This window comes from Penicillium coprophilum (genome assembly GCF_028826855.1).
Source record: "Penicillium coprophilum strain IBT 35676 chromosome Unknown utg000005l_segment0_segment0, whole genome shotgun sequence".
Taxonomy (NCBI): Eukaryota; Fungi; Ascomycota; class Eurotiomycetes; order Eurotiales; family Aspergillaceae; genus Penicillium; species Penicillium coprophilum.
The window spans coordinates 2716307-2730721 of NW_026622724.1; the positions used below are offsets into that span (position 1 = coordinate 2716307).

General features: G+C 48.8%; 5 protein-coding genes across 5 annotated transcripts; 2 read left to right on the forward strand and 3 right to left on the reverse strand.

Annotated features, from left to right (window-relative positions):
- Window positions 1-300: 300 nt before the first annotated feature.
- On the reverse strand, window positions 301-2723 carry optD (uncharacterized protein; the record flags this gene model as incomplete). The annotated part of the gene is made up of 3 exons (XM_056679706.1): window positions 301-596; window positions 658-2504; window positions 2560-2723. 3 exons carry the CDS (start codon window positions 2721-2723, stop codon window positions 301-303), a joined length of 2307 nt encoding a protein of 768 aa, XP_056530078.1.
- A 2359-nt stretch (window positions 2724-5082) lies between these two features.
- On the forward strand, window positions 5083-5712 carry N7500_008563 (uncharacterized protein; the record flags this gene model as incomplete). Its single annotated transcript, XM_056679707.1, has 1 exon — window positions 5083-5712. The coding sequence occupies one exon, from the start codon at window positions 5083-5085 to the stop codon at window positions 5710-5712; it is 630 nt and encodes a 209-aa protein (XP_056530079.1).
- A 506-nt stretch (window positions 5713-6218) lies between these two features.
- N7500_008564 (C2H2-type zinc finger protein) lies at window positions 6219-8280 on the reverse strand (the record flags this gene model as incomplete). The annotated part of the gene is made up of 6 exons (XM_056679708.1): window positions 6219-6325; window positions 6386-6448; window positions 6502-6529; window positions 6585-6661; window positions 6710-6850; window positions 6924-8280. 6 exons carry the CDS (start codon window positions 8278-8280, stop codon window positions 6219-6221), a joined length of 1773 nt encoding a protein of 590 aa, XP_056530080.1.
- A 1188-nt stretch (window positions 8281-9468) lies between these two features.
- Window positions 9469-9918, forward strand: N7500_008565 (uncharacterized protein; the record flags this gene model as incomplete). Its single annotated transcript, XM_056679709.1, has 2 exons — window positions 9469-9690; window positions 9760-9918. 2 exons carry the CDS (start codon window positions 9469-9471, stop codon window positions 9916-9918), a joined length of 381 nt encoding a protein of 126 aa, XP_056530081.1.
- Window positions 9919-10397: 479 nt separating this feature from the next.
- Window positions 10398-14079, reverse strand: N7500_008566 (uncharacterized protein; the record flags this gene model as incomplete). The annotated part of the gene is made up of 4 exons (XM_056679710.1): window positions 10398-10672; window positions 10737-13503; window positions 13561-13869; window positions 13936-14079. The coding sequence occupies 4 exons, from the start codon at window positions 14077-14079 to the stop codon at window positions 10398-10400; spliced, it is 3495 nt and encodes a 1164-aa protein (XP_056530082.1).
- Window positions 14080-14415: the final 336 nt, after the last annotated feature.

Below are 14415 nucleotides of genomic sequence, written 5' to 3' on the forward strand. Positions count from 1 at the left end.
ATTCGATCTTGAGCTTTCGTAGAGACAAGGATAGTCGGCCGCTTGTTCTGCATTGTATAGTCTTCCAGTGGTGCTTTCTATCTACTTGCTCCCTTTCCTTTCTCGTCTTTTTAGGTGGGCGGCGGGAAAAAGGAAACCTTGAACTGCAAAGACGCATTCCTTTGTATAACGTAGGATGTGATATTAGTGTATTTAGATGTATCAGAGGATCAAACTACCAAATATACAACCAGCCAAGATCTAGTACAGCGGAATGGCGGCTGAAGACTGCCATATACTGCCGCAGTGTCGTGACGCACCTCAAGTCCACGTCCCATTAGGAGGCCCAAAGTACCCAACATCTGGCATCGACTTGTACGCTACACCCTGGGCATCAGCAGTATTGAGGTACACATTATTCCCCCACCAGTCAGGGAAAGTGGCACCAGGGTATGAGATGCAAAAGAAAATAACAATGCCACTAATGGCAAGCCCTGTATCGAGTGCGGCTGCCAAGATATAATTGTACTTGGTCCACCAAGCAAAGAACTTCCGTTTAATGAAGTAGTTGAAGGCAAAGTTGACCAGTGCCCAGCTTGAATAATTGATTCCAGTGGCTAAAGGACTTCAAGTCAGCGATTGAAAGAGAAAAGAACACGAGCAAGTTGCGGTACATACCAGGTGGGACGTTGTAAGTTCCAACAAATATCAGTGGCCAGTTGATGTACTTCCAAAACTGGCGTCTAGTATAACGATACAGAAGGAAAGTCACAACTGGAGCGATAGCACCGATCCAGAAAAAGTGCAACAGAGGAGAATAGATTTCGCCCACAGAGTAGAGCCGGCGAGGCCCGACAAGACCCCAAATCACGGATGAAGAGTAGACAGTCCGGCCATTTGGACAAGTAAATCCATCCGCTTGGTCAGACTCGCAAATCCCCGAAATATTACCAAGCATCCAAAGCGTCACACCCGCCTGAGTGAGTGCGCCTAGGATAGTGGCAACAAACTGCGCTACGAAACAAGTACGCGGCGGCACTTTCAAATAGTGAGCTAGTTTCATGTCCATAGCGAAGTAAACCCCCTGTCCGACGACATCGGTGGAAATGATCTTGAAAATCATATTGGCGAGTGGCTTTCCTTCGAACATATATCCACCAATGAACTCAGCCAGAACGTTCAGCTGATTTGCATCCACGTTTGTAATGCCCTGCACAATACCGCATGGGACCATGTATACAACCGGGATGATCAAGGCTAGAAAGACTCCGTAAACTGGAAGCTTAGTGTGATAGACTTCGACTAGCGCAATGGCCATTGCCATGATAACCACGATGATGCCAGCGTACCAGTACCAGGGTGTTCGGCGATACGAGGCACGGATGAGGCGGGCGTGAATATCCAGCTTATTCCGACCCTTCATAGCAGCCCACAAGTCTCGGCTATGCCAAATAGCGATGTGCGATAGCACTGAGGTGATGGCAGCGAATGAAAGTCCATAGACGAATGCAAACGTCGCACTCAGGTAGGGAGGCGAGTAATTTCGATAAGCGGCCTGATCTAGAGTATTATCTGCAGAAATGACTCGAGCTGTATCGTAAGGGGCACCGGTATTGTCATAAACGTCGGCTGTCATGAGTGGGAGATAAGCCGTGAACCAAGTATTGGTGTAGTATAGGGCAGGCGTGACAATCCAGTAGAAGAATGCGAAGCCGGCGAAGACATTCAACGCAGCCCATGATGGCGACAGGAGCGGGTTGGTGTTATAGGCAATCTGGCTCCAGTCGAAGGTAATTGGACTCAGACCGAGACCCGTCTGCATACCGAAGAGATGATTGACGATGACGTTTTTCGGTGCGATCCAGCAGACCCAAGTGAAATAGGAAAGTGCGGTGAATATAAGACCTGGGAAAAAGTACCAGACAAAGGCACCGGTCATAACATACATGAAGAATCGGAGACGGGTTATGCGCCATCCGTTTGCGACAGTGTTCGCTCGCGAATGCAATGTTTCGAGCATGGCACAGTTGGATAACACACCGGGCCAGATGATGCGAGCGGGTTCGACGAGCCATGGAGCTGCGAGACCTGCGACACCAAATCCGAGAAGTTGGGCAACGAGAACAATGAGCACGTAGAAGCCGGGTTTGAGATTGAAATTGTAGAAGTTTTTGCTGGCAGCTTGGATAATGTTTGTCGCGTCCGCTGAAGCATATCCGAAAGACACATTGCTCATGATAACGATCAGCGCGTGCTCTTTGATATTAAACGACCTGTCCGGGTTGACAACGAATGTACCCAAAGGCCCGAGTCGGACAGATGTGAGAGGGAGGGTCTTGGCCAGGAACACTCCGATCGGATAGGCAAGTAATTCTGCTACTAGGGCCACAATATGAACTGACGGATAACGCAACGAAAAGAACTGGTTGATCCCGGATCCAAGCATAGTGAACACAATGCCTAGGAGCCACATCCGCACCGTATTAACCGGCATATCGGGATCGTCCGTCTCGGGAACGACAGCCCTAACTATAGTCACTATTAGTCCAAGAATATTCGTCTATAGTGTGAATTAGGTACACGCCTTCAGGAAATGGAGAGCGGTGCGATTCATAGCTGAACTCTTCATTGATAATCTCATCTTTTTCCAGCTCGATTTTGTCCAAGCCACCTTCGACGACCTCTTCATCCGCTCCGATGAGCACGGGTTTGATGGTGTCGATATCTAATTCCTTGGAGGACATGGTGTAGATCTTGGCACAGTCTCATGGCATTGCTTGATAGAAATAAGAGAAAGAAATGTGGGTGACACGCACAAGGAACCCTTTTCAATTCTGAATTTAATTGGCTATGACCGCGGGGAAACAGGAGAGATAAGGCATTCCGAGGGTTGATCTTCTAGTGGAGATTGTGCAGGATCTAGCTTAAGATAGGCGGATACCCCAGTTGAACCCCCAATTTTGTGCCTGATGTGTCTTTCTGCCCTTGATGGGGGAGGTATAAATGGCCTATACCATATAAGTTGCTTGTAATAGGGCATGAGTGTATCAAGAGCAAGGCTCTAAGCCCAGTTGCATTCTCAAATATCGTTATCTCGTGTTAGAACGCACGAGTGGTTAGCTTACTCCGTACTCCGTACCTACTCCGTAATTTAGTCTACTTTCAATTTGCGGAAGATAAGAATGACTAGGATTAGGTACGCCGAGGAGATTCCGATGTCTCTTTGAATTAGGAAGAGGTAACCCTACCTCGGGGTGATAGTGGCTTCAAAGATAAAGAACAAATATTTATTAGGTCAGAACCTATTGATTAGGCAAATGAGCTATGAAGGTGAGACAATGTGGTGTAGATACTCGGATACTCTCTTAAACTATGCTTAGTACAAGAATGATTTTCATTAGTTTTCCGTGAATCTTTGTTGAACATTTGTAATGATAACTTGTTATCAATCATAAAAGTACAATTGCCAAAGAGATTCTTGAGTATCGAGGTTTCCAGGGCACCTAAGTGGGCCCTCCGGTTATAAAGGATGCTCACCCTTTATAGCGGCTCTGATCACAGTATTCTTAGAATCCACGGATTATCGAATGGTTATCAAAGGGTATATGATCGGTTATCGCTATCGATTCCAGATACTAGTATCACACTACTGACCGCTTATAGACTTGCTAGCCAAGGGTCCCATACCCTATGATATTGATTCACTAGCAAAATGAGACTCGGGTATTTGAAGGCAACCCCATATGCGCTGATAGCTATACGGCTTCGCAGTCATTCTCTTCTTCGAAAGTGGCCCCCTGTTCGAGCAGACACTGGTAGTTCAGGTGGCCGATTTTGACCCTCGCCACTCGATTTCCATAAAATCTGGGCCTACTCACACCACCGAAAATGCTCTGGGAAGCTATCTTGTACCACTAGTGCCAATGATACCTTTTTCAATACCAAGAATACGGAAGTGCACATGACCCTATAGAGTTGAATTTTCGATTTCGGTCTAAGCCCGCCGGTTGGGCTTACAAAGGTCAATATGGTTTCTGTCTAGAAGCTAAAGTAGCCTAATAGAGAGACGTGATCGTGATACGGGACTTATATACCGATTCATTCATCGAGTATACACCCGGTAAGGTCTAAAATGTTCTTAGTTGATCGGATTCACGTTTGGTTATATAGAATTACTTTCGGACTAAGGCGAGAGTCCGTACTTATGTTTCCGAGGATCACTAGAGGCATTTAGAGCGACACCGTTTCTAGGGTAGGAGGGATATAAACCCGCCGAATCCACCGCAAAAACTATATAACTTGGTATAGAGTACGTTGTGAAAGTCGAGTAAAGAGATATCAACGGTAAGTCGTGTTCGTAAAAGAGCAAAGAAGAGGTTTAGTCCGTAAAAGACTACACTTTGGTACTGGTTGAGAGAATCTACTATTTGTCTTGATTGGAGATTAATTTGTCGAAAAGTGAACAAAGAGTGTATGTCCAGATGGCATAGGATATCAAATAAGAGTTCAAGGGGAAGCCGGTCAAGGGAGCCGACCCCCAAGACTCGAAGCTCGCTGAAAGGGTGTTGCTATTAACTGGAATAGAGTCAAATTTATCCATTCTTCTTACACACGAGAAAGAACACGTTATTTAGGTAAATTCAAAATTAAAGACGTTCAGTCAAAAGTGGTGGTATTCTTATGTAGATCGCAAGCTTATATCGAATACTAGAATATATATTAGCCTTTTTTCGACTTCTACTGGTCGAATTTCATTTGAAACAAGGACATATTTTATGGAATCAGTAGAGAAGTCATAATACAGCGATTCCAAGATGCTATTTGAGCCCCCTAAAGTAGACTATAATGGGGCCCTTGTAGGCCCATACAAATGGGCTATGGGTTGGGCTAGGCTTTGGACCCGGGGTGCGGGCCCATTCACGGGCTTTGCGACCAAGGTTGGAAGGTTCTACCCGTGACTGAGCAAGTCCTTATCACCACGTGATACGATATCACCGCCGGCGACGTCATCACCGACTGTTGGCCTCTTATGACCGCTCATCTTCGACGTCGAGAATTGTTCACAAATTGCTTTGCTTCCTTTCCTGCATACACATTTTCAAAATGTCTGCTATACCTTACACCCGCTCTCTACGTGGCCCCTCACTCCTCCGCATTGGAAGTCTTCAATCGCACCACATCACGCAACCGTCCATACAACGACTGGGTCCCGTCTCTCGCTCTTTGCACAGCCTGCCCATTCCTCGCAAAACACGTACCGGCCCAATCTCAATTCAATCGTCATTCTCTCTTCGTCCGTCATTTGCCAAACCCACAGCTAGAACCTACGGCGACCGAAAAGGATCCACCGGCAAAGCCGAAGCCGACCTCCTAGTCGAGGAGCTACAAGAGCTGTACGAAGTCGCGAAGGACGAGTTTGAAATTGCCACTGAGAGCACCGACTCATCTACTATATACGCTGCATCGGACCGCGAGTCTGCTCGCGATGCCCTAAACCAGCTGTCCAGTGTGTACGCCCTCTACACTGCTCGTCCTGGGGAAGTTGAGAATGAGACGGATGAATCGTTGATTGCGGGAGAGGAGGCGGGAGAGAGTGCTATTGTCGAGACACAGTACAATCCAGCAGAGGTCCCCCAGGGTGTTAAAGACGAGGTGCGTCGACGGGTTGGACATCGGATTCGGGAGTTGAGGAATGCTGTTGAGGCGCTTGAGCAGAGGGCTACAGAAGATTAAGCGCATTTTTGTTGCATGGTTGTTTGAACTCGGGTCGTCCCTTTTGAAGTGCAGTGATGATGTGGACGTGGCAATCGTGTATATGAAGGTCTAACTGGTACCTTTGGGTATTTTGGTCCATACCAGCAAAACAAAGAAAGGCATTGTGCATGTTCAGTCTACAATATCTATTTTCCCAGGCGAAATATCATTCCTGGCATAGAAGTACGTGAAAGCAAAGGACAATGTAATAAGACTACCGAGGAAAGTGATGAACCAGGGCCATCAATTGGTCATCAGTTCATGATCTAAGACAATATCTCAATTATATCAGTGGTGAAAAGTCCTAGCAGCATCAATGCCAGGTGGTATCAAGTTTTGTTGGTGGTCTCCAAAATCCGCAAAACGCCAGACACAAAAGTATATCCCAACCATCCATAGTACGCCCGGCCGCAAATAGCGCCGTAATCTGTTGGGTCGTAAGACATGACAATCGCATACATTAATGTGTGAAAAGATGTGGTTCCTCAGACCAAAGTGAAGGGGGTCATGGCGAATTGGTCGGGGTTCGGTGATGGGAGTGACAGGCAAGAGTCTTGTTTATGAGTCGTTCTCTGGTGGCGTTTTAATTGGTCTACCAAGAATTGATGTTAGCATCTAGACCATTGAAACAAGCTCGACTAGTAGAACATACCAGGACGTGTGAAGCTCTTAGTGCACCCTGGGAAAAGGCATTTATGTCTTCGCTCTCCGTGGGCTGGTTGAGGTCAGTAAAATAAGTTAATATCTGAAATGGAGGAAATAACATACTTAGTCTATGACTAGACATATTCGAAGACTGAGCTGACGTTAGAATATGGGCCGGCAAATTTGACAGAGAAAGGGAAACTCACGTCGCCCGTGGTAAAGCTGCATCCTGGCCAGGTGCATTTAAAGGGCTTTTCGCCGGTGTGGGTTCGTGAATGTGTTTCTGACTTAGTTAGCAGTGGATTCAAAATGAAACTCGAGCACGACGTACTCAATTCGCTGCTATCTGTGAATGATTTATTGCAGTGTTTGCATTTGTATGGTTTGTCGCCGCGATGACTACGCTCGTGTCGGTCTAATGTCGCTTGTCTAGCAAATGCCTTGCCACACACTGAGCACGAAAAATTCTTGTCTGTAAAGATGCCATTCATGTTAGTACATCTGTCCTGCCATTAATAAATAGCGTGGCGATAAATATGCCGTACAGTTACTGTGTGTGAGGAAATGACCTTGAAGCTTGGACTTCTGCGAGAAAGGCTCGTCCGGGCGATGACAGCCTTCCCAGCAGCAGTAGTACCCATTGCCCTTGGCACCATTCATGGTGTTCATATGACTGGCAACGAGATGCTCTTGAAGAGCACCACAATCTGCAAATGTAGCACCGCAAGCAGCCTTGACTCCATGAATCTCCGTTGCCCACTTGCAGATATGTAGCTTGCTGTCAGCAGGAGAAAAGTCCGGAGTGGTAAGCACAGATGAGGAATCGCCCTCAAGAGGTGGCGGGGTCTCTCCTGGGCTAGAATGGAGATGGGAGCTAATGCTTGAGCGAGACTGTCGAGAATAAGGGGAATATGGGTGAGAATGAGCATGGGTGTGAGGTCGGCAGCGATGATGGTTGCGATGAGGCCCTTTGCGTGTAGTTTGCACGTCAAAATCATTCGGGTTTTTGAAATGGTCGTGAACATGGTGATGTTCAGGGTGGAAGCAATTGTATGCGTCAGATGTGTCGATTTTGGATTTCTCAAAGGCACCGAGACCATTCTGCGGCTCAGATACGTGTTGATCTTGGCATATTGAAAAGTCGGAGCACATACCAAGCATGTGGAAAACTTCGGCTGGATTGACTTCGGTCCGTGTGGGAACAGGAGGCGCCATGAACATTCCTTGCCAATCTTTCTGGAAATCATGGCACTCGAAGTGGTTGGATACCTCCTGCTCGCAGTGGGTAGCATGAGATTGGTATGACGATAGGAAGTTTTCCTGTTGATACGGGTTCAGAAGACCAGGATGAGGATGCTGCATGGCTTTTGTCGCATGACCAAGGGAATGATTTCCCATTGCCGCAGAAGGGAAAATGCCTGTCTCTGGTGACAGTGGGGGATTGAGTCCAAACAGAGCGTCAAAGCCGCAGTCCTGAGTCGCAGTACCCTCGCAGCAGTGGTTTTCGAAGCACAGAGGGTCAATACTGTCACAGTGGTTGTCCTCGCAGTTATCCTGTTCGCAATGGTTGGTATCACAATGATCATCGACGCAGTGAGTATCGTCGCAATTATCATCATCGCAGTTGTCATTATCGCAATGAGTGACTGAGCATACGGTAGAAGTGTCACAGCCCATAAAGCCGTTGCATACTGACCCACAGTCCAGCGCGCAGTCGTCTACATCACAACAGGCCTCATCGACCTCACAATGGGGAAGCGGTGCCTGGGTCTCATAGCTTGAACAGTTCCAATGATGTTGGAAGGCATTACCCGCGGGATCTACCGTAGCCTTGCCATCGATGTGGAAGGCTTCCCAATTGCATTCAAGGCAGAAATCGCCTTCTTGTATTTGGGAGGCCATGGTGCACGGTTCACTTCAGGTGATAGATCGAAGGTTTTAGGCCGAAATCAAAGCGGGCTCGCCAGAAACAGTGTCGTCCCAGAAGGGTGTACAGCGAACGATATGGGGAAAATGCAGTCGAGGAAGCGAGCCGTGTGCGACCGCAAGCGGGACAATGAATCTCGGCCAGGTACAATATTGTACAGCAAAACCCACGCAACCACGAGGCAAAGCGCCACCTAGTGTGTGCGCCGTTCCCAAGAGGAAGTTCAGGTTGTACTGCCGAATGATATCGTCTCACGGCGTAGTCTCACAATCGGGTCACACGCTTGGACTGGACTGGTTGAGAATAGGCGCAATCGGAGAATTGACCGAGATCGACAGGAAATGCAAAAACGAGGACCTTGGAGTTGCAGATGCAGGATCGGATCGAAAGTATTTTAGGAGGATTAGGGGGCATAACTCGATGTCGACTCAGACCCCTCAGTGCAGCTGTGAGGACCTTCGGGACGCAGTAGAGGATGAGGACCTTGGGGGTTAGGCGTCATGATTTTCGAGCGAATCGTAGAGCGTGCTTTGGCGATCAACGTCGGCAAATCTTATAATATATGTGTGATATAGAGTCGAAACCGCAGGAATCATAGAGCTGGGGTCAATAGAAGCTGGAAAATGTTCCCCAGCATTCCGATGAAGAATTCCTTCCCCCGCGGAGGTGATTTCCCCCAAAGGAGATTCTGACTAAGCTTCAATTCTGCCCCTCTGGCCCGACAGCTCTAATCCGGTAGTTTGTCTGTGGTTTGTATCCGGTTTATAGTAGAACTTCACCTCCGCCGGTATATTCTAAAGAATTGTCTCATATCAGGCGTCAATGGATGCTACTACCCTCAATTGCGCAGACTGGCTTACTGAAATCAGTGTTAAGACTACGGTCACCGCCTTTGCCCCGGATCGACTATCAGCTTATCGCACTGCTCCAACATCCACTTGCAATAACCCGCGAACAACATACATACCCCTGGACAAATTGATTCATAGTCAGCATAGCACTTGCGGGATGTACTTCGAAGGAGCCTGCTTAATCTAATTGGCTTTCTTGAAGATCTGCTTGGCAGCGTAACCGACGCTTTTATCAACATCCGTCCTATCCTTCGCCACTCAAGACTAACCGCAACAAACTCTCCGATCCCTACAACTCGCTACACAATCACAATGGGCAACATATGTTCCAGTTCTTCCAATGAGACCGATCCCTTCAGCCAACCAGGCCGTGTGGTTGGCACCAACTCAGGGACGAGTGCCGCAACCCGTGCCCCACTTCCGGCCAAGACAAACTGGAAGGCTACACCTGGTCGCACTCTGGGTGAGAGCAATACAAATGGCAGCACTCCCGGATCAGACGAAGCACGGGCAAATGCTGCAATTGCTGCACAGGTATAATATCTCATTTCATCCGAAAGCTTGCTGCGCATGACTATAATTGCTAACTTGTGGGACTGGTAGAAACGCGCTGAAGGCGCATCTGCCAATAAAGGGAAACTGGGCTCAAAGCTAGCTGCTCAGAAAGCACAGACCCATTCGCAGACATTGGATCAAGTCAGTCGCACAGAGAGGGCCGCGCGAGATGTAGATGGGGCTGAGGCTGCAAGGAGATGGGAGTAGACATCTATGCGCCATTTCGATTTGATCATGACTGCCTTTATATCCCGGGGATCTTTCTTAATAGCGTTCTATTTGTGGGCTTATTATGTCTTTTAATAGCGTATGTCTGGCCTTCTTATCGCAGTTTATTAACTTTTTGTTCATTAGTGGAATTGTGGAACCAACCATCTCTTTGATGACTATGTAGTTATATATGTATTGGATGATGTAATGGTGCTTATCGGCCTGGCAAGATCCAGAGCGCACAGGGTTCAAACCCCTTTTGCAGAGGGGTGAAGTCTTGATACCTAAGTGCCTTGTATACTCGTCAGTTTGAATACTCCAATAATTGAGCAGCCGTGTCCCCAATTCCACGGATGAGCACAACCATCAGGGCAATCTTTAGCTTCAGCTTCTACATGAACGGAAGAAACAAGAATATCGTACAATCATTGAATTATTCAATACATATTGGAGCTTTTCATAAACTCAAGCTTGACCTAAAGAACATTGTAGCGGCCACCCACCGGAGCACGAGCCTCACCCTCTGAAGCTGCAAGTGTTGCATCCTTGAGAAGACGTCTGAGCTCGTGTATGGCGGTAGTGACGGAAATCTCCGTCTCGCCCTCGACCAGAATGTAGAGCTTGGGAAGCTCACCAGGACCAGGTTCCTTCCCTGCGGCATAGAAATTGCCTTTGGTGGTGATGGAGGTTCCAGATGCTTCTAGGATCTTTGCCACGTTTGTGCGATTTGTGACAGCCCAACGTGCTTTTTCTGTGACGTGAAAGTAAACGGTAAGTGATTGTCTCCAAGATGGGAGTGATATGGAATAACTTACGAGGGAAATCATTGATTTCCAGCGTTGCATGGAAGGCTCCGGCATCAGGTCCCCGATTGTCGATAGGCACGCCTGATCTCATTACACCAGCACGACTCAAACGTGCGTTGATCTCCGCAACTGCGGAGCCCACCTTGTCCAATGGGTTCTTTGAAGCGTTTGCCGGTGTTCTCTCTGTACGATGCACGACAATCTTGCCATCAAGATCAATGCCCTTCGGCACACCTGGCACAGAAACTGAAGCTGTAGGCGATGGGACTGCTGGGTCCGCAGTGGATCGGACAGCCGAAAAGGCCTTATTGAATCGATCATCTGACTCCTGCTCAGTCTCAAGTTTCTCATCTTCTTCGTCGTTATCATCCCCGGTTTTGTATGCTTTCCGCTCACGAAGTCTCGCAGTTTCACGTTCCATATTAAGACGATCCAGACCTTTACCACCGAATCCATGGCGTGAGAAATTTTTCTCCTTTCCAGACTTGACCTTCTCCATGAACCCATCAACTAGCTTTTGGAGAGGCTCGGGGACTTGCTGTCCACTTTGTTTGAGAGCCTTTGCAATATCCAAGGCATACCGATCTTGTTCTTCGGTGACAAACGTGACAGCGGTTCCGGTGTTACCAGCCCGTCCAGTACGGCCGGCACGATGGACATAATCCTCCAAGTGGTTAGGTGCGTCATAGTTGACAACAAGCTTCAGCTGTTTGACATCCAATCCACGAGCAGCAACTGACGTTGCGACCAGAATAGGGAAAATACCTGCCTTGAACTCTTGAATCGTGCTGTCACGATCGATCTGGTCCTTTCCGCCATGGATCGACATGCAAGGATAACCCTTATACATCAATTGCTTCAGCAAGTCATCTGCTGCCTCTTGGCGGTCCACAAAAATCAACGTGCGATAGTCTTCATTCGCGTCGTCTTCGTACAGATTTCCCAGAAGCTCTAACAAGCGGACGAACTTCTGGTCGTTATTACGAACCTCAACAATCTGTGTGATTTCGGGAGCCACAACACTCTTGCCACCCACTGTGATCTCCACTGGCTGGTTCAGAGTCTTCCGGGCCAAGGCTTCCATACTCTTAGGGAACGTGGCCGAAAAAAGGACGGTTTGTCTGTCCGGTCGGATACTCTCCATAATCTTCACGACTTGTGGACCAAAGCCCATGTCGAACATGCGATCTCCCTCATCTAGAACAACATATGTGACACGGCGGAGGTTGAGGACCCGACCTTGGTTTGCGGCTAGCAAATCAATGAGACGGCCGGCAGTACATACAATGATTTCTGCGCCTCGTTTCAGCTCAGCTATCTGGTCTTTGATAGGCGCTCCACCATACGCGCAAACAGCACGAAGACCCAAGGCCTTCAAGAAAGGCTTGCAGTCTTTATGAATTTGGGTGGCCAGTTCACGGGTGGGCGACAAGATCATAGCGATGGGGCCGTCCATACTAGCCAAGGGCCGTTGGTCCTTGATATGTCGAAACATCGGTACCAAGAAGGCACCAGTCTTTCCTGAGCCAGTTTTTGCTATGCCGATAACATCGCGACCGGACATGATCGTGGGAATTGCTTGCGCCTGAATGGATGTGAGGTTTTCCCATCCAAGCTTGTGAACGACATCTAATGTCTGCACACCGAGACCGCATTGCGACCATTTTTGAACTGGTGTAGGGACATTCACACCGCGAACTTTGATGCCATCGAGTTCAAGGCGTAAGTTTGCTACTTCCTCCTCTGTCATCTCGGCAAGGTTGGAGGGTTCAGTATAAAACTGCTTGCGGAATGGCTCATATTCGATCTTGTTGTGGTCGATATCAGGAATTTCCCGTTTCTTTTTCTTGATTGCTGCCATCGCGAGTACATCCTCGGCTTTCTCATCACCGACTGCAGTCACATCCACATCCTCGTCGTCGTTAAACATCGCCTCGGGTTGTTGGTGTGTCTTATTCTTGGCAAAGGTGGCCCCGACTTTCTTTTCAGGTGGCGCGGAGTCTTGGAGCTCAGCCATGAATGCATCAAGGGGATCAACTTCTTCAGCATCGTCAACATCCATGGGGGTAGAATCGGCCTGCGCATTCGTCGGCTCCGCCATATGGACGTCATCAACCTGGCCCTGGAGCCGTTCATCTCGGCGTTCAGCTGCGGCATGCGCTGCCGCTGCCGCGTGTTCTTCTGTTTCGTCGCCTTGCATGTCTACATCGTCGTCTTCACCGGCATCGTCCACCTGTGCACTCACATCGAGAGGCGGGGTTGGCAATCTTTCGAGCTTCTTACGTGTAGATTGCTCATCGCCATCGCCAAAGCCCAGAGTTTTAGAAGCAGATGGTTTATCTGTTTCAGAACTTTGTTTCGCACCGAGGCCAAATCCACTGACATTACCTTTCGCTTTCAATGGACCAGAGAGTGTGGCAGGCGCAGCAGGAGGTATGAGGGGTTTTGTCACAGACGGAGTTTTGGCAGATGTCGGGACAGCAACATCGGTACCAAGTACGGTGGGAGTAGTGGTGGTCGTGGTGGATGATTTGACGATGGCCTTTGGATCAAATTTCATTTTTCCGGGAAATGCGGCAGGGGCAGCTGGAGGCGCAACTGTATTACGGTCAATCGCCTCGAGGATCCGTTTGGGATCAAGGGATGCCTGTTCCTTTTGTTTCTTTTCGCGTTCGGCGGCTTGTTTCTGTTTCCATGCCTCAAGCTTGGCAAGTCTCTCTGCTTTCTTCTGCTCGTCTGTCTGAGCAGTTGGGGCCGGTGTGGACGGCTTTGAAGGCTGCGGGGTACAATTAATATCAATACCTCGGCATGATGCCAGGTGCGGATAGCTTACCTCCCGGGTTCTAGACCTGGACCGTCGGCTCGGAGCACGATCACGGCTGTCATCCCGTCTAGACTTGGGCTTCAAGTCAGCAGAATCATCTAACCGTCTGCGGTCCCGATCGCGGGAATCATCTCGCCTGGGACGGTAGTCTCTATCACGACTTCTGCGGCGGAAATCGTGGTCATCATCTCGACGCCGTTCTCGGGATCGGTCTCTGCGAGCTGGCCGATAAGTATCTTCGTCACGCCGGTCTATGGGGAGGTCTCGTCGGCGGTATGAATCTCTATCGCGGGGTCGGTCGCGCCCACGGTATCGTCTCTGGATATGACAAGGAAAGTCAGAGACTGGAGGATCAGATATGAGTTTGCAATGCGCCACACGTACCTCTGGGCTGCGGGATCTACGGTAACCGCGCCCATCATCCCGCCTGGTTCTGTCATATCGATCATCCTCTCTACGAGGCCGTCGGGATGAAGAGTATGTGCTGCCTACAGGTGATGGTGAGCGAGTGTCCCCGTGGCGAGCCATTGTTGCAGGCCGATTAGTGAGTGTTACTGGAACGCAAAAGCACCCGGGACACGGTGCGAGGGAAGAGAGAGAGAGAGAGAGGGGGAAGAGGAAGCGCCCCGCGAGAAAGGGTATGAAATGACAATTGAGGCCTTAGGCCACCGGGAAAAAAAAGATCGTGGGAGGTGTTTGTCTATCGCATCGTCACTTGCGCAAACCGTTGGAATGAAGAAACAGCTTACATAATTCCTTGTGACTAAGCTAGTCCCGATACGGATAGGTACACTGCAGCAAGCGCGACTCGTGCTCCGCTTGCGTCAACAGCTCCCCTATCGTTTTCTAGCTTTTGAGGGTTTG